The 19763-nt window shown below is 36.4% G+C and overlaps 1 protein-coding gene across 1 annotated transcript in view; it reads left to right on the forward strand.

Annotated features, from left to right (window-relative positions):
* Positions 1-9232: 9232 nt before the first annotated feature.
* The window catches only part of LOC135470815 (uncharacterized), a 92654-nt gene continuing 82123 nt past the window's right edge, over positions 9233-19763 (forward strand). The window contains 3 exon segments of the mRNA XM_064749857.1: positions 9233-9489; positions 12543-12636; positions 13103-13166. Coding sequence (XP_064605927.1) covers positions 9445-9489; positions 12543-12636; positions 13103-13166 — 203 coding nt within the window. The 5' untranslated portion in view covers positions 9233-9444.

The raw sequence follows: 19763 nt of genomic DNA on the forward strand, positions 1-19763 counted from the left end.
GTATAACTGACTACTTTGAAATTTTGCAGATGTCAGATAATTGATTGTAGCCATGACAGCCCTTAAATAGTTCAGAGAATGTCATTTCCTAGTGTAGTACTAAAAGTTGCCCTATTACTGGTAAATTTACACTACAAAGTTCTTCTTGTTAGCATATAAAAGCAAAGTTTCAGTGGTGACAGTTTGCTACCTCCTTCTTCCATGTGAAGATATATGTGCAATTTTAAGTTTGATTTTAATATATGTGCATGTGTCTCTGTCATTAATACATACAAAATCCATAAGACCTCTTATATACAATGTGCAAATTGTATAAAAGGCATTTTTAGTGCAAGTGTTTTACATACTATGAAGGAAACTACATCTGCTAAGATTTACTTTAACTATGGCTACAGAAAACAGATAGTGGCAGATCTGTATCTTTTGGCATTTGAAGTAAGTGTATCCCACGTTTGTGTGATATTGGAAGTTTCGTAGGAAAACTTTTCAGTTTTGAATGGACATTATGGGTTTATTTACGTATTATTCATGTAAATTGTGGTCTTAAAACTATCTAGGAAACCTACAGGTGTAATAAGTTGTCATCATAATTATTATGAAACTGCAGTTTGTATTGTCGCATGGCTATTCCAGGTATTAGATAAACTTTGATATCAAGGTATCTCATGATCTGAATTGAATCATATTCATGCTCCAGTCATGTTTGCCAGACTTGACTGGCATAGAACAAATATCTCCAAGAAGGTTTGACAAGTTGCTAAGTGGTCAGTATAAGAAAAGTTGGGAAAAATTGTCTTAGAGGATGAAGTGAGTTGACATTTAATGACGCTAATTTCTTATAGTTAAGAGAAATTTTGTCGTTCACATTAAATAAATAACTGGTCTTCGTTGGATTATGATTAGTGCTTATTGAATTGATTGATTTTTTGCTGATTAAGGGATAAGATAAAGGTTACAACAGTAACGTTTTGTTGTACAGGTAAATTGATTTGACAGCAGTTATTGTATGGAGATATGTTTTGTGGGCTACATTTGTAGATCTGTGAGGAAATACTGATGAAATTGGATTGTCAGTTTGTATACTTCCCGGCTCTCATTGTTCATTGACCCTTAGTCATTAGCAAACCTGTGGATGGTCATGGGTTTTCCCCGGGCATTGACGAGTTTCTTACCACAATAATGCTTGCCGTCGTCGTATAAGTGAAGTATTCTTGAGTACAGCATAAAATACCAATCAAATAAAAAATAAATAGTGGCAAGCAATCAGTAGTGCTTGGGAATGTGCAGTCTTGCGTTCACTGAAGCCCATGGAAATTTGTTGATGCTTGGTTTCTACTGGTCACTCCAGTTTCCACCATCCATAAAACTGATTGACATCTGATAGATTTAGCCAGAATTTGAAACCAGACCATCCATTTCCTATTTTCTTCTATTTACTCTATCTCCCCCGTGTTGGTTTAGTCAAAATAGGGCATCTCAAAGACACAGAGACCTCTTCCCAACAATCAAACATTTCTCTGTGGCCGTTTGGCCTGTAGTGAACATGTGAGCCAGCTTATTAAAATGTTTATGATTTTCTGTAAGTAGAGACAATTTATTGTTGTGTATTAAATACCTCAAATAGCCTTTAATTTACTGGTACAGTGTAATCCAATGAGAAGAATGGATCCAAATCAGACTTGTCTACCTATCTAATATGTTAGAATCCTTCTGGGTTGTTGACAAGCTTACTGAGATTAAACATCCCATTTCAGAGAAAGCTGGGTGTCAATTTGATCCATTTGAACAAGCTTAGTGCAGAGGTGTGTCATTCAAGCTGAGTAGACTCTAAAAGTGTTATCAGGTGTTACTTTGCAGTCAACTGCTTTGGATATCATCTCAGACCTACATTAAAGGGGCTGCCTACATCCCCTCTAAATCCCCACCCCCCACCCCCCTCCACCACTCAGTCCTATGGGCTTTTTGTTGTCTGATATTCAGATGTTACTAGTACATGTAATTCTACACACTATAAACTATACACCATAGATTTAGAAGATGTATAACATAGATGTGTATGCCGTGTGACCATTGCATTGATTCTGTAGTGGTGCTAATCTCAGTGTCCAATAATGCTAACAGATTGTCACAGTACATATTAAAACACTGCTTCTTTAATTGTGAAACAACCAGAAGAGTGAAAAATAAAAATTAAAGAAAAAAAACTGGGCCGGTAACACTTATGTGGACTTTAGTTTGTAACATAAGTTTTGTTTTGATAAGTTTTTGTTGACTTATCAAGCACTGCACAGTGAGTTACAAATTTTGTGTCCAGCCTTAATGGGAGCTGTGGAACTTCTGAAGAGTAACATTTTGCAACTCGATGTTGGTGGTGACATTTCACATATGAAATGCTTATAAAACTGTCTGCAACTTATATAGATATACATGTGGTCCTTACAGCAACAACATCGCGTAACTATGCCTTTGTAAAAACTTGTTAGGTGTACGTTGTACAAATGTATGTAGGTTGATGGAAAAACCTACCGAGAGGACTGTAGTTTGTGACAGAATTTTCCATGATTTGATGAGTATGATCTGGTCCAGTAGAAAATTCTAGCTAGGAATTATGAATCTGCATTAGTCGCCTGTCAACTAAGACCAAAAAGTTTTCACATTAAGTCACTATCTGTTCCAAGATTTTGTGAACTACAGGCAACTTTGTATCTTTGTCAGATTGGTCTGTCGTAGATTGCCTAGTTTAAGTAATGATGGTGTTTTGTCATAAGTAATTTTCATCAAAATAAAACATTTCAAATAGTGGTACTGAATTCTCAAAATAAATTGATAATTCAGAGAAATTTTAACAAGTTAGTGTAATTAATAATCGTAAAATTGACATTACATACAGTCTATTTATACTAGGATAGAAATGAATGTGATTTGTGGTTTGGTTGTTGTGGCAATTCTCCAAGAACGAAGACTTCAGTGTTGTTTTGGCCAAATACTTCCCTGAACCAGCTGGCACTGTGAGGAAAAGTTAAAGTGACAGATTATGTTCATTTTGACTAAACTTTTTCGTGCAGTGCAGTTTTACCCATAAATATCTGAATTAAAGAAAAAGAAACAAGATCACTCCCAGGAAGCCATAACTCTCTCATAATTTATGTGGTATTAATATGGCAATCGGATTTAACAAATCAAGTCCAGCACTTTCTCAATCAAAAATACTTGTAATGCTGTGTAACCATTATTCAGATATACTAGTATATAATGTGTGTAATGAAGTGAAATATCAGAACTGTCAGAGCACTATTGGCAAGTGTGATTCTCACCAGCTTATTGTCATATATGTCCACAGGTAGACTGTAGAAATGTCCATTTGAAATTCCATACAGATTTCAAGGTTATTCTATAGTTTAATCAGTTTGCTGGTAATTTGCAAATGTCGAATTTTTCATTAAAATTTTGGAAATCTTTAATCATGGAGTTGTGTTGATGTTATTTGCCGTGTATATCCACGAAAAAGCATCTTTAATAGAATGTATTAAAACAGTATGATTGACAGATTATGGAAAAGGGTTGCGAAGGAAGCTTATTTAAGCTTTCCCCTGCTCATGGCAGTGTGCTACCCTTTCCTCGCACCATCGCTGATTTAAAGAGGTTGGCAACGCAGGTACATTGCGAACATCGATGGTCTAGTTTGGACAATTAAGTTTCCTCCACCCTTATCTGACCCCCGTCACATAAGTGAATACTTCTTAATACTTCTGATTAGTACTTCAGCATTAATCAGTTTTGTCATCCAAACTGCAGCAGGGGTACTCTCTCTGTATGCAGTCATCTGTGCCCTGTCACATTGGATATGTGAACTATATCTACACAGTGTACAAGCTTTAATGTGACCATTGTTTTAATAGTGTAGAATTTGACAAGGAATTATTTACAGTATAACACAGATAATATGTATGCATTACTTAATTTCACCAATAGCAATGAAACGCTTTTTGTGGGTAAAAAAGAAGAAAACAAAAACCAGCAAAACAGCAATTTATGCATGCAATACTGAAAAGAAAGAATTTCAGAAGTAATTGTTTCGATGTTGACCCTGATCGGTCAGTACTGAACATTGACGTCAAAGGCACCAGAGCATCCTTCCATCCTTGTCGGTGTTTAAAGTCTCATGCAGTAACATTTGACATTTGAGGAAGCATAGCAATAGTGTACATATACTGGTATGCCGACAACTATATATGCATATACATATAGCAGTATACAGTTAAGTAATGGTCCGTACGTGGGAAGGTCTACCAGCAACCTGTGGATGGTCGTGAGTTTCCTCCCACCATAATGCTGGCCGCCGTCCATGTCAGCCGCACTGAAATATTTTTCAGTACGGTGTGAAACACCAATTAAATAAACAAATATGTAAGTAATGGTCAGAAGGGCCCTGCATATGGTGTTTACATACCCAGCTAATAGTATTTGTTAGATCTTCTGTTCGACGATTTCAACGTTATTATTATAAAACTTAAATAGTATGTCAATTATATATTCCTTCAAGATTTCTTTAAAATTTCACTACGTGTGTAATTCACTTGTACACTAAATTTCTAATACTCTGCTTCATAGGTTAACTCTGCTAACCGCTTAAACCATGGGAAAATATAGGGAAGTATTTCCTGTAGAATATAACATGGTCACAATTCATTGGCCTATGAGCAGTTGCCATCAAATCGTCATTGGTATACGTATACATATTGTTAACGACAACCTAATATATAAACTAGCATGGTGCTCGACATACTATTATAGTTATATGACGATCTTCCGGGGGTATACAGGTAGATATTTGGCTGAGGTCGATAATACTTCTCCGTGGCGATACAATTTTAAACTTCTCAATATTTTCTCTTTTCAGCGCGACAGTAATCATATCCTTTCCAGCTTTTAATAGCAAATTGGTCTGGTGAAACGAAAAATCACAAACGCAGAGGGAAAAAACAGAATGAAGAAACACTGGCTTGAAATAGAATAAAACAGTTAAATATATTTGTGTGTATATATTTATATTATTTATAGACATAAGTACAAGTACAAAAACAAACGGACATCTGATGATTATTTACAATATATTTAAGTTTATCAGTAAGATATACATTTATATATTTATTATTTATAATAGCATATTTATAATAATGTTTGTAATTATTATTTCTTCAAATATGTGATATATATTACATTAGCCAGTAACTAAATTAATGGCGTTGGCATATTTGTATGTAACAGTATGCACAAGCAGTTGACAACAGTATATTTATTTTGACAATGACGCATAGAAATTTCAAGATAAATTTGGGTTGTAAAGTAACTTTTCTATATCGGACCATTGCATATGCAAATATCCCAGCGTCATTAATTTAGTTATCGACTTATGTAATATATATCACATATTAGAAAAAAATAATTGTCACAATATTATTATTATATCCCCATCACATATTTTAAAACAGAAAATAAAAACAAATATTCATATTATCGGTGTAACAACTTTATATAAATAAAAACTATGTAATCCAAAGTTTAACAATGACATAAATATATACACATAAATATTTTTAAGTGTTTTAGTTTTTCATTTCACTGCTTCTTTTCTTTTTCTTCCTCTGTGTTTGTAATTTTTGGATTTAGCAGACAAATATGCCATCATAAGCTGGAAAGGATCTAATTCGACGTAGTTTGGGACGAGAAATCGAACGACGGAATCCGCTCAGTATGGGACAAACAGTTTTAGATGCAGCGACCTTTGAAACCTTGTTGACCCCATAATGGCACGCCAAGCGACGGTTTGTACTCCTTGAAAACCATAAAAATTTGCAATTTTTTCAATACCTCCCAACTGTTTGCCTTCTTCCGCATCGCTTGGCACCTTATTTATGTGGGCCAGTGTTAAAACTGTATATTTTAGCGCAGACGGTATCAAATACCTTATCTTTTGTATCTGTAAATGATATGGGATGGAGGTACTCATACATAAAGGCATTGGGGATTGTCTTCGACTTGGAAGTAACACAATTGCGAGGAGAGTCAAATGGGCTTGGCCAAACGATTTGACATGTTCTGGGCGCATTGCTTTTAGAGCAATGTTTAATATAGGAACAACCATTCGCGTTAGTACATATTACATTGTCAATAACCAAAGTCATGAGGTCAAAAATCATAATTGTTTAAATTATTCAAATAAGGCTGAAAAGGATTTTATTCAACGTAGCTTTGGGCGAGAAATCGAATGGTGCAACCTGCTTAGATCTCCGACTAGTTTTACCTGTAGCGACGTTTGAAACATTGTTGATGTCATAATGGCGTGCAAAAGCAACGGCCCGTACTCCTTGGAAACAAGGAAAATTTGCAATTTTTTCAACAGCTGCCAATTCCTTGCTTTCATAGTTTGGGGCAGTGGCAGTTTGTGTAATGGCATGTCAAAAGGGGCATCATGCAGAAGTCCTGTCTTTCATATCGCCCAAAAAGAAGGCCATTTTAAGTAACTGAAAATTTTAATGAATTCGTTTTCCCCTGTAGGTTGTGTGGGCTCATTATGTAACCATTAACCTGCTTTGTTTTGTTTTTTTTTGTTTGTTTTTTTGCGCCATAATCATGAATATTTCACTTATACGACGGCGGCCAGCATTATGGTCCAACTTTATGAGCAACAGTGTCTTAATATGACATATATCTCACACGCGATTTAAAGTCCGCCAGCAAATAACATTAAAACTGATAGATAAATCTTGAAAGAGTCTTATGTCACAGTCGTATGTTTTCAGTTACTTTTGTTATATACTTCATTGCATTCTTAAATATAGCATTACGTATTGTTTTCTTAACAATTACAAAATGGACACAGCCAAGTATTTATTTATTTATTTATTTATAAAAACAAAACATAAGCCTCGTTCTTCGGCCTTATTTGTAGTAGGCATGGCTGAATAAGCAAATCCCGTATGCCTATGATCGAGTCCTCCGGGATCGAATGATGTTTTTGATGAGACCTGGGCCCGGTTTCACGAAGCACTTTTAACGTTACGTTCACCTAACTACCAGTATTGTGGGCATTACGTCGCTATGGCAGTTGCAAGCTCGTAATGTTATGAGAACTTCGTGAAACTGGGCCCTGGTACATATTTTCTTAATCTGTGGTATATTTAGGCCAGGTAGGTAAATTAACAGTATCCTTGGTTGTGTTACTGCGGTCTCAAGCCTCACATGGACATAGCATAATCTCGAAATCAGCTGTAAAAGTATAGCTATTGTCTCCTGTGGCCCGTGTGGTACACATAGAGAGGCATTAAACCATCTATGTGCTGTTTGGAATGCATCAGCCTGGGTTTCTGCTGGAAATATTGTACCGGTATTGCTTCCTGAAAAGTGTTCAGCAATATAGACTGAAACTCAGACATATAACTGTATTTAACGATCTAAATATGCAGGGTTAATTTATGCGCGTTCAACATTCCTTGAATTTCTTGAATTATTCAAAACATAGGACTGTTTCTCTTTACCCGACTTTACGTAATTTCTTGCTTCATATGCTTTTTAAGTTCTTTGTTGAATCGTGGAAATTGGTCTGCATGGCGGTTGTTGACTATCATCATTGACGATTAATGTGCGAATCTCTAGATTTCCTTCTGTTTTATGTAACTTATTTCAGATATCGAAAAACTGGCTTGATCCAGTGGCCAAAATATCGTTTTGTTCCAATAACAAAATTGTTGGCATATATGCTATGCAAGGGACGGGTTGTGGCCAAGTGCACGTGACACAAACACGTTATTTCTATAGCTGGATAGGTAATCTTCGAGATTCATCAGTCTATACTCACTTGCATGTTGTGGCAGCTAATATATAGCTGCCATATAAGTAGGAATACCCGATCGGCGCATTATAGTTAATCTTTTTAACTGCATGCATGGGGACCATTGTAAATGTTTATTTTTTTATTTGATTGGTGTTTTACGCCGTACTCAAGAATATTTCACTTATACGACGCTGGTCAGCATTATGGTGGGTGGAAACCGGGCAGAGCCCGAGGGAAACCCACGACCATCCGCAGGTTGCTCACAGACCTTCCCACTTACGGCCCCATTGTTAATGTAAAATTGTTCTCCAATCTGCGCGTTCATTTATTATCAAACTTTGCGCACCATACATCCATTTGAGGAGAGTAGTGTAGCCTAAGTTATTTATTTATTTGATTGGTGTTTTGCGCCGTACTCAAGAATATTTCACTTATACGACGGCGATCAGCATTATGGTGGGTGGAAACGGGGCAAAGCCTGGCGGAAACCCACGACCTTCAGCAGGTTGCCGGAAGACCTTCCGACGTATGGCCGGAGGCTAAATTAAACTTACATTTATAACGCACATAAACCATTCTACGTCAGCGAGGAATTTAATGAGTGCTAAATGCATTGCATTCCAATCCAATGTGTCTTTGAACCACACCATCAGCACGAATATCATCAAATAATATATACAGAATTGTAAATCCGACACATTTCTGTTTAATCGAATTGTTTGAATTGACCATAGGCCGCTACATATGAGGAAAGCGAATTGGTGAAATCAATCAGGTTTGTTTATGAGCGAGCTTATTGACGTATATAGGCCCATACTAAGTATGTTGTACCTATATGTAGGCCTATATCTGCTTCACGTACTTGCTCGCCGTCTTTCAGTCTTGATGCATGTATAAAACTCCATGTTATCCGTCTAATAATCACATATATTGTAAGCCTTAAACGAGTTTCTTTGTGCACTGACATACCCTTGTATATAGTGCCGAAGGCACGCTCACGTATATGAGAGACGGTCTATATAAAGTCACAACTGGCTCGGCTACTTCCTATAAAATGAGATTGTGAAGAGCTTATTGTTGGCTGGTATTTTCTCACGTCCCTGAAACTGCCTAAGCGTGTGTTGTACGTGGACTCACATTCTCTAACTATTGACAAAGAACTCGTACGGCTGTGCAATTTGTCCCCTTTTTTACAGTTTACGGGTATTTATACAAGCTGGCCCGACTGTCTGTACAGACGTCACGTCATTCACTTCGCCTCGCTGAACTAGTCGTACCCAAAAAAAAAAAAAAAGTACTCAGCTGTTTTCACCACGCACTTCGGGAGTTAGACACCAGGGGTCGCCACTCGTTCACAAGTGGTCGTGCCTTCACCTTCGACTGCATGGGGTTGTAAGTCAAATGGGCAAGGAAGTTGTGAAACTTTCAAGTTGGCGGTGATCGCGGTTCCTAACGATGACACGAGGTTATCAGTGAGTTGAGAAGACGCAGAGTCATGGCTAGCTAGCTAGCTAGCCTTCGGGCCCGAGGATTTATACCGGCTGAAAACTGGATTGACAGTTGTATTTTGGAATTGTCGTGGGCAAGGCGACTGTGCACAAGAAGTTGAGATGTCGTTGCATACTCAATCCGAGTCGGCAGACGACACCGTAGATGTAAGTTTCAACAGGCGTCAGTGCAGTGCAATTGTATTGTGTAGTGATTGAGTATATGTTCTGTATTCTTTTAACAGGGGAAGTTTCAAACTTGACGATAATGGTTTTCAAAACTGACAGTGACTGTGCTAAACAAATAGGGTACCGTGATGCCAACTGTGTTGTGCTATTGGTACATGTACGTGATACAGCTCTGCAGTGTAGACCATGGGCCGATACATTTCTGATTATTTATTTTCTATCTGTAACATTAACTGTATCATGCTGTCTGTACACCTCTCCCATTAACTGTAACTCTTGACCCCCCACCCCCACCAAATCCCCTTTATGAAGGTAAGAATTAAAGAAACATGTACTTACCACTGCAGAGTGTTGTGTGATTGTTGACCTATTTCTGATAGCCCAAATTTGATCTTTCAATACTTAATGATTATGACGCAATAAAAGCAAGCCAGCATGTACATATTCCTCTTTTTTTTTTTAAATTTAAAGGATTGGCGTCCAGATTTGTTATTTATTCATAACTAGTTACCCCAATATACTGTGGGCCTATATTGTTAAACATACTCCTTGCAGTTCATGCGCTGTTCTCTACATTCACTTTACATCGCTGCCACCACTAGGGAATTTTGTATGGAAATCTTGAACAATGCCGAATTGAGTTTAAAAAATATTTGAAAAGGGCACATGTTCAATCAGTGTAGTCAAATACATGTGCATGTTTTACAGTTTGTGTTCATTCAACATCATTGTCAGAGTACCTGACATCACCTCCACCTTACACTCTCACACCCACCCACTCACCCACACCAAAACTGTCTTGTGTCACACAGCTCTGCTGACAACCTGTTTATAACAGAGCTTTATAAACTTGCTAAATGACCAATTAATATAAGACCCGTGCAGGCATGTCTGATTTTTCTTGACATGACTAGCATGTATTCTTATTTAAATACTCAGCATTTACATCTCTCATCATACAGATGAATCTGTTTATAAATGATTAATCATCATTACTGTGGTAACTCTACACTACTCTTTCTTAGCGTTTTGAAGTTTTGTACATATTATACTTTTTGCAGGAGGCCATTGTTCAGTCTTGAAATGGTTCTAATTATATGTATATGGAATATTGTAACAAAGATGCATGTGGAGCTATTGTGTATCTTTGATATGATGGTTTTAAAGTACATATTATATTCTTTGCAGGGGACCATCGTTCAGTCTTGAAATGGTTCCAATTATTGATATAGGGAATATTTGAACAAAGATACATGTGGTGCTATCATGTATCTTTGATGTGATGGTTTTAGTACTGGAAGACAAGATGTTGAGCTAGAAATAGCATTTATGTAAAACTACATTGTGATGTTAATTATGTACTAAATCAGTGGGACAACAAGCCATGTAATACTTGCATAGATCTAGATGTAAATCATTGGTGAGGAAGTTAACAACATGGGTATTTTTTTTTAACTTGTAACATGCATATTAGTATATTTTGCAAAATTTATCATACATGTATGTACATGTAGATGTAAATATAGACATGTGTCTGTACATAGCCTTCACAGTTACAAGACCATGATGGCATGCATACATTTATTTAGCAAGAATGTTGATACATATCATTACAAAGATCATTATAGCCAAGCAGAAGAGAACTCCTAAAGCACTGGGCCCATATTTATCGAACGTCCCAAGACTTAAGTAAAAAATTCGAACAGAGCTACAAATAAAATGCTTTGCTTCGGAAAGATTAAAATTTGTACAATGATTCTTTACTGCAAAACGGGGGCCTTGGTGGCTCAGTTGGTTTGTGTGGTAGCGCAGCGTAATGACCCAGGAGTCTCTCACCAATGCGGTTGCTGTGAGTTCAAGTCCAGCTCATGCTGGCCTCCACACTCCCCGTAAATGGGAAGGTCTTCCAGCAACCTGCGGAAGGTTGTGAGTTTGCTCCCACCATAAGGTTGTTTGCCGTCATATAAGTGAAATATTCTTGAGTACAGCGTAAAACACCAATCAAATAAATAAATAAATAAAACTTTACTGCAGAACAATGTACTAAGCACAACTTGAGTTCTTTTCTCTTCTGAGTTTGGCTTTTTAAGGACTTACAATTTCTGACTTAAGTCTTAAGTTGCTTGGTAAATACAAGTGTTGGCAGATCTGTTTCCACTAGAGTAAGCTCCTTACCAGTATGGCAGAGTACATAAAGATATTTGCCAAGATGTTGATATAGGTGAAGGCTGTTACCGAGATCGAGATGCCCATGTACATGTAAAGGTAGCAGGAATATTTAGTTTCTTTATGTTCACATGGTTAGTGAGCAACAATTTAATTAGCAACATATTAACATCCTTACTTTTCCAAAAATGGAAAAGAAATGTAATTCTTTGCTTTCAGCACTACTAGTATCTGTCCTAAAATGTAGAATAAATAGGATAACATGTTGCCACTACAGGAAAGTCAACATCTACATCTAGAAGGGTAATCCAGGATTTTGCCTGTACAGAAAAGTCATACATTGTACCAACATATAAAGTGGAATGTTGCCACTAAAGAAAAGTCATTACCAACACAGAAAAGTATTTTTCCAGGATGTTGCCACTTTTACAAGTCATGATACCAACATAGCTGAGACTCTATTTAATCCAAAATTTTTTTCAACCATTTTTTTTTCATTTTGTCAGATGAGAGTTCTCCTCATCTTGGAAAAATATGGCCTCGTGTATTTGGATGGCAGGATGATATCTTACTGCAAAGATGTGTAATTCATCACCAAAAGTAGTGTTTTATGATATTCATTTCCATCTGAAAATGTATTCTTTCAAACATATGTTCAGGGCAAACAGAGTAGTTCAGTATGTTGCTAGTATGCAGTAGAAGCAAGTCTAAGTAGTGATGGATATCCTGTTGAATATTTGTATCCAGTACATGTTCACCTCAATACACTTCTCTCTCATTTTTAGTACATGTATTTTTAGTAAGGCAGTAATAATGAGTATGGTATATGTAGTATTACTAAATAATTTATAATGTGGATTTTACAGGATACCATGGACTGGCCAGAGATATCAGAGGCTGAAAGGCTCCAGCATGAATCTCTGTTCTTTAGCCAAGGACCACTCAATGGTGTTCTTTCAGGTAGGATTAATTAAGTAGCACATGAACCAACACGAAAGTGGAAATGCATGTATCCTACTAGGAGGAAACTCTAAACATGCGATAAATGATGTTGATGCATGTATACTTGGAACAAAAGTAACAAATAAATGTTTTGTGCCTGAATTCCTTCTGGTTTCCGCCAACAATAAAAGTGACCACAATCATATTTGTGAAAGATTTTTGTTTGTATGACATTGAACAGCATTGAAAGAAATAAGCAAATAAATTCCATGGTTTAGTGCGGCAACAATGTAAAATTAATTTTGATGTATTAAATCATCTACAAGTTTGGCAAACATAAACCCACACCCAAGCCAGCAGAAGTTGGGTTCAAATGTGTGACCTTTAATATTGGTCGAGGAAACAACGAAAGAAGAGATTGTGAAACCTGAAGCAAACAAATCGCAGCATGATTTAAAGCTTTGTCTTCTGTGTTGAATGATAGGTGAAAGGATTCGTGATCTGTTCCTACATTCTGGATTACCTTTGACATCTTTGAGTCGTCTCTGGTAAGTAGATAGTGTATACAGATCTATTATCATTATTATTATTGCCCTAATTCCTCAACCTTTTTTCATATAAAACAGCTACTTTCAGTGCAGTTTACGCAGATTTTAATGTGATATCGGAGACAAAACTGCATTGGTTAGATCGTCCAATTGCAGGGATTCAAAAAAGTGTAATTTTAGCATGTGCACAGAATAATGCCCTCAGAATTTACTTAAATAAGTACCCTGTTAACATGCAAAAAGGTTGAAGAATTACCTTACATTTACCTCTGTTGGTGAATTGTACGTCAAAGTTTTGCTAAATTGAATATCTTTAAACTACCAAAGCTCTGATTAAGATTTTATTCTTCAAAATTTCAAGGACATTAATTTGTTTGATTTACATGTGTGTGTTAATGTACATGAGCATATATATCCTGCATAAGTATATTATGCAGGTTTGATCAAGGACATGTATATGTTCCTGTATGGAAACAGAGAAAGCTGGATGATTTCAGCTTGATTTATATGTGATACATTTACATGTATTTTTATATGCCCGCCATTAGGCGGGTCGTATTATGGTATATCAATATTGTCCATCTGTCTGTCCATATACTTGTCCGGGCTATATCTCCAATTGTTTTCCACATACAGTTTTAATATTTGCTGGCTAGGTACATGTAGATACCGAGGTGAAAATGTGCCATGACTCCCAGTTGTCCATTTTTATATGCCCCACCATTAGACAGAGCGTATTACATGTATGTTACAGCGATTTTGTCCTTCTGTCCGTATTCGTGTTTGGACAAAGACTGTAACAGTTTTCTGGCGTAGTTTTTTCGTGGATACATACATACACAGATGGTGATGTGTCGCGACTCACACTTGTCCTTTTCTGTAGTTGTCATGGTTACCAGATTGCCATTTCCCTATGTTTACTGAATTAATAGATATGATTTCGTGTCAGGGCTATAACTCCTACACTTTTCCACATAGAGTTTTAATTTTTGGTGGATACATAGATACACAGATGATGTGTCACAACTCTCATTTGTCAATTTCCGCAGTTGTCATGGTTACCAGGTTGCCATTCATGTATACAAAATGAATAGATATGATTTCATGTCCGTGCTATAACTCTTACAGTTTTCTAAATAGAGCTTTAATTTGTGGTGGATAGATACATACACAGATCACAATGTCTCTTGACTCACACTTGTCCATTTTCACAGTTCTTATGTTAACCAGATAGGCATTTTCCTCATATACTATACAGATAAATATGATTTCGTGTTCGGGCTACATCTCCAACTGTTTATCACGTAAAGTTTTATTTTTTCTTGGATACACTGATGAGGATGTGTAGTGACTCACATTTGTCCATTTCTGTGGTGCCATGTTAACCAGATTGCTATATCCCTGATATCTACTGTATACAACACATAATTTCCCTCAAAGTTGAGCTTCGGTTTCAGTGAATCTGCACTTAGTCACAGATTTAAGCAACCGATTCGCGAACAGAGGTGAATATAATTTCCAAAACATTGTTATCTGTTGTGGATCTGCAAAAAAGCTTTGAAAACTTCACAACAGCGAGCAGACTTGGAGTCAAATCTATCTGCTTGGTGCACTTTGTCAAAACAAAGCCAATTGGCCTAACCTGTTTCTACCAATCATATCTTTTAACACAGAACCAAGTTTAAAGACATTGAAAACGAGAAATAGCTATAGATACGAGAGAGGGAAGCAAAGTTATATTAAAATGGATATATTTGCCCAGCCATGATCCCTTGCCAACTCTCGGCTTACCAGGATGAAAAAATGTCTCCAGTGGTATTTTGGAATTTATTTTGTATAAGTTTCATACTTGTAGTCTTTTTATCTCTCTTCAGCCCTTTAGAGTGTTCAAGTGTAGTCACATGGATGATGGCTGTGAGACATTTTGCCACCTTTTCCTACTCCTCTGTGGATGCACAAGTGACTACTCATCCTGATGAAAGAGTTCACATTGAAAAATTTAAGCTAGATACTATTACAGTGACAAAAAAAACCCCCAAAAAACCTGTCATCGTGAGTCAGCTACCATTTTTCGTTTATAAGTGACAAAATCATGGACATTTTTGATAAGTCATTTTTTTTTTTATTGTGTTGGTACTTTTTTGGTTTGGCAATGAATGCATGGCTATTATTGTCTGACCGTTTTACTTATTATATTTTGTTTTACGCTGTACACTTTTTTTTAGTTATACATGAAGAGAGAACATGACTTTCAGTGGCAGTTCACTTGAAATCTACTTTGTCTTTAGCCAAGTCTGCAATAAAACAGCATAAATGCCGAAAACTAGTTCGTCAAAGGATTTCAGTACATGGGTAATCCCTCGCCATCGTCCTTGCATAAGTAGATGCGATTTATGTCTGCAATTGGAATTGTGTCTCACGTGCAGTTCAGTTTTTGGTGGATACATAGATACAGATGTGATGTGTCACAGTTCACATTTTCCATGGTTGCCATGGTAACCATATTGCCATGGTAACCAGATTTCTCCTTCTCTGATATCTGCTATATCGCTGTGAACTTTGTGTTCAGACTACAGCTCCAATAGTTTTGCGGTTTTACTATTTTACTGACGCATAGCTACATATGTGATGTGACATGCCTCACAATTGTCCATTTTTATGTGCCAGCTGTCATTAGACGGAGTAGATTATGGTGTAGAAATTTTGTCCATCTGTTCGTTCGTATTTGTGTCTGGGCCATATCTCCTATTGTTTTCCACATACAGGGTTTCTCACCAAGATACAGATGTGATGATGTTTCCTGTTAATTTTTCAGGTTCTATTTAATACTAAAACCTGTCATCAGTTCCCATAAAGTACTTCTGAAGCATTGATGAATACACGGCAATGCTCAAGCATTGTTGAAATTTTCTTAAATGATGCTCTACTGCAAACATGTCACCAACATGCATCAAACAGAACCATTGTTTCACAATATTCTGTCGTGACAGACATTTTCGTGTAAATGTTATTATTGTATCATAAGGGAAGTGATAATTAGCTTATTTTTCGTGACATAGTGAACATTGAACATAAAATGAGATTCTGATGTAATATATATTGCATGTGTGCCAGAATTTAAAGATAGACATTGTAAGATGAATGTCTTTCATGTAGTTGCTGTGATTATTTTGAGCAGCTATCTGTTTAAAAAAAAAGGTCAAATTCTCTCACTTTATGGATCATGCGTGGTAATAACTGATGCACATAGAGTACTTGTGTCTTAGATCATCATGACTACATGTATGTGCATGTTCTACTTTTATAAGTAATACACTGTGAAGTGACAGGATTAAAAGTAGATTTCAGAATAGTTGTTGAAGGGATGGATTTACCTCTGATAACACTGCTACTTTGTTGATTATCTGCAGGATCTTTGATCTTTGAAATTTTTTTAATTGTTGTGCTGTTGGCTGTAATTGATTTCCTGGTGTATTGATAGAACTGTGGAATACATTAATGATGTGCGAAGGTCTGCTATTAACCTCTTTCAGGGTCATTATAATACATTAATAGTGATTTATGCATTGAGGAAGTCATGCTCCATTCAATTAATAGCTACCTGTGTATAGATACATGTACGTATATAGACACACATCTGTGCCACACATGCTTTGTGCTGTCTAGTCTGAACTGATTACATGTAGCTCTGATGTTTGTGATAGGCCAGGAAACTCTGAAGACCTTATTGCATACCTGTTTGGATGTATGAGTTCATCATTTGTACATGCAATGAATAGTCTCTTTGTTGCCATGTGTTCGTGTTTTGTTTCTGGAGGTTCACCTGGTAAATAAACTTCAAACTTTAATATTCAGTCACATGGTTGTTGATTAATGACGTTTGATATGATTTTTGGTACATCTATAAATATTATTTGAGATCGTTTTTCATACAACTACATGACGTCAAGAGTACAGTATTATTTATGTGACCTTGTTTACATGTACATATGTATTACTGTACATTTTTTTTACCGTATATATGCATATGTCTAATTTGAGTGAATGAGTGAGTGCTTGCTTAGGGTTTAATGTTGTACTTAACAATTTTTCAGGCATATGACGACAAATGAGTCCTTAAAGTGCACGTACATGTAATGTTGTCTAATTTGTGTCAGTTATGCATTTGTGAAAATGAATTACTACAGTATGTTTTCTTACAATATGAATGCACTAGTGAACTGATTTTCAGTAATTTTATATAATACCAGTACATATCTCTTGAGCAGCATTATGTTGGAAAATGTAATTTTTGGCCTTCAGATATGAATACATTTACTCTTATGTTACGTCTATCTGCTTCATGCTGTGTAGCCAGCGTACATTACGTGTGCTGCTATGTAGTGATGTCAGTAATGTATTTGCCTTCCCAATGGTTTCTCTTTCTTGTCATATGCTTTGCTTAGCTATGGCTTGAAGTCAGTTTGTACATGTACTCAGTAAGTTCCTTCCTTCTACTCATGAGCTAAATGTGACTGATGATGTGTGAGTAAAAATACTTTTCAGCAAAGATGACTTAGGAGTAAGTCAAATTAAAAGGAGAAAATTTAATGATGTAATCTTTGTGTGCGTGATTATTCAGATGTGTATGTGGTTTACATCAGCACTGTTTTAGAGAAGTCTGAACTATTTCCCTGCAGCACTAGCCTACATGTAAACATGGAAAACTGCCTGTGCTTAAACCTTTTTATTCTTCCTTCTTTATCTTTAATATTGACACTTTTCTTAAGGTATCGTTATGGATCAGTGAAAATGTACATCTCTACACTTTTAAGCTAACAAACCCCCCTAATCGGCAACATTCTTTGAAGTTCAGATAACAAGAGGTAAAAAAAAAGGTCACTTTTTCTTTAAATTAAGAAGAAAGTCTCTGTGAAGAGTTAATTTAAAAACATATATTTAAACTTACATCATCCTGTCGTATTTTTAAATAGTATAAAAGAAGATGAGATATTGTGAGGAATTCCCATTCATCTGGAAATTACCTCATCACAAACTAACTTTATGATTGATGGTGAGTGTGTTACTAACAATTTCCCTCCACATTAAAAATACATGTGATTAACCATTCTTATGTAATATAGGTTGTTTCTTTACAGTATTATTTCCTCCCTGTCGTGTACACGTTCAGTATTTTATGGTAATATTACAAAGCCTTTGACATTCATGTGACAAGTAGCTCTCTCTTTCAGTCAGTCATCAAATATTTGACATGATCTACATAAAATGTTCATGATTTTTTTTTTTTTTTTTTTTTTTTTGATTGGTGTTTTACGCCGTACTCAAGAATATTTCACTTATACGACGGCGGCCAGCATTATGGTGGGTGGAAACCGGGCACAGCCCGGGGGAAACCCACAACCATCCGCAGGTTGCTGGCAGACCTTCCCACTTACGGCCAGAGAGAAAATGTTCATGGATGTATCTTTTCTTGGGACATTCACTTTAATTGAAGGGCCAGAGTGCAAAACATGAAATAGTCTACAAGAGATTTTGCAGCTACATTGTATAAAGATTTTGAACTTGGGTTTGTTTGTAGAGTGGATTACTCTGTACAATCAGTGCTGTAAGCTTTCATGTCATCAGTCTATAAATTCTATAAAAACACTGGCTGATTTTATTTTTTCATTCACAACCGTCTTCAATTTAAACTAGACTGTTTCCTTCCATTTCTTTATCAAATTGAAGAATGTTTTAAGTTTTTAGCTTAGGGGATACATGAAAAGGTACTATAAAATGAAGAGTATGGTTTTATGGAAAATGAAGAAAGATATCCCCAAAAAATGAGGAAGAAAAATGTTCATTAATATGCATGTAATTGACGTCATTGATGAGCATACTGGGAACGAGGGACCAGCTTAGTGCCACAGTTAGGGCTCACCCTCCAACAGCTAATCTACCCCACTGTCAGTTGTGGGCCGTGTGCAAATATACGTATTAAGTACAGATGACCTTCCAAACAACAGCGAGTGTGTCACACAACACACCGGCAGGCACGTTTACCTCCACAGATAATTTCATTTCATGCTGTTTATGCCCACAAATGAAAGAATTTGAGTTTGGTTGCTTGTTAGATGTGCTTTATGATTTATAGAACGGTGAACTATCGCAGTTTCGGCTGTACGTGGGAAAGTCTGTCAGCAGCCTGTGGATGGTCGGGGGTTTCCACCGGGTTCTGACCGGTTTCCTCCCACCATAATGCTGGTTGCTGTCGTATAAGTGAAACATTCTTTAGTACTGCGTAAAATAAATAAATAAATATCGCATTATAGATAAAGCTTTTTTTTTTATGAATTGTTTATATATTACACACAGATGCCATGACGTTGAAAAAGAAACATTTGTTTCAAGACGTTCCAAGCTGAACTCAGCGGTATGACATCATAATACATGTTCACTGTACAGTAAAGTTTTACATTTTGATGGCACGCAACAATATTGCACGATGTCATACATATGCAGTTTTGACGTATTTAGGTCAACGGCCAGGGTCTAAGCTTCCTGTTGATTGGTTTAAAATGCATGACCTCTGCGGAGGGAGTTAAACAGAATGGCTGC

The sequence above is a fragment of the Liolophura sinensis genome, chromosome 7, assembly GCF_032854445.1.
Source record: "Liolophura sinensis isolate JHLJ2023 chromosome 7, CUHK_Ljap_v2, whole genome shotgun sequence".
NCBI classification, from domain to species: domain Eukaryota; kingdom Metazoa; phylum Mollusca; class Polyplacophora; order Chitonida; family Chitonidae; genus Liolophura; species Liolophura sinensis.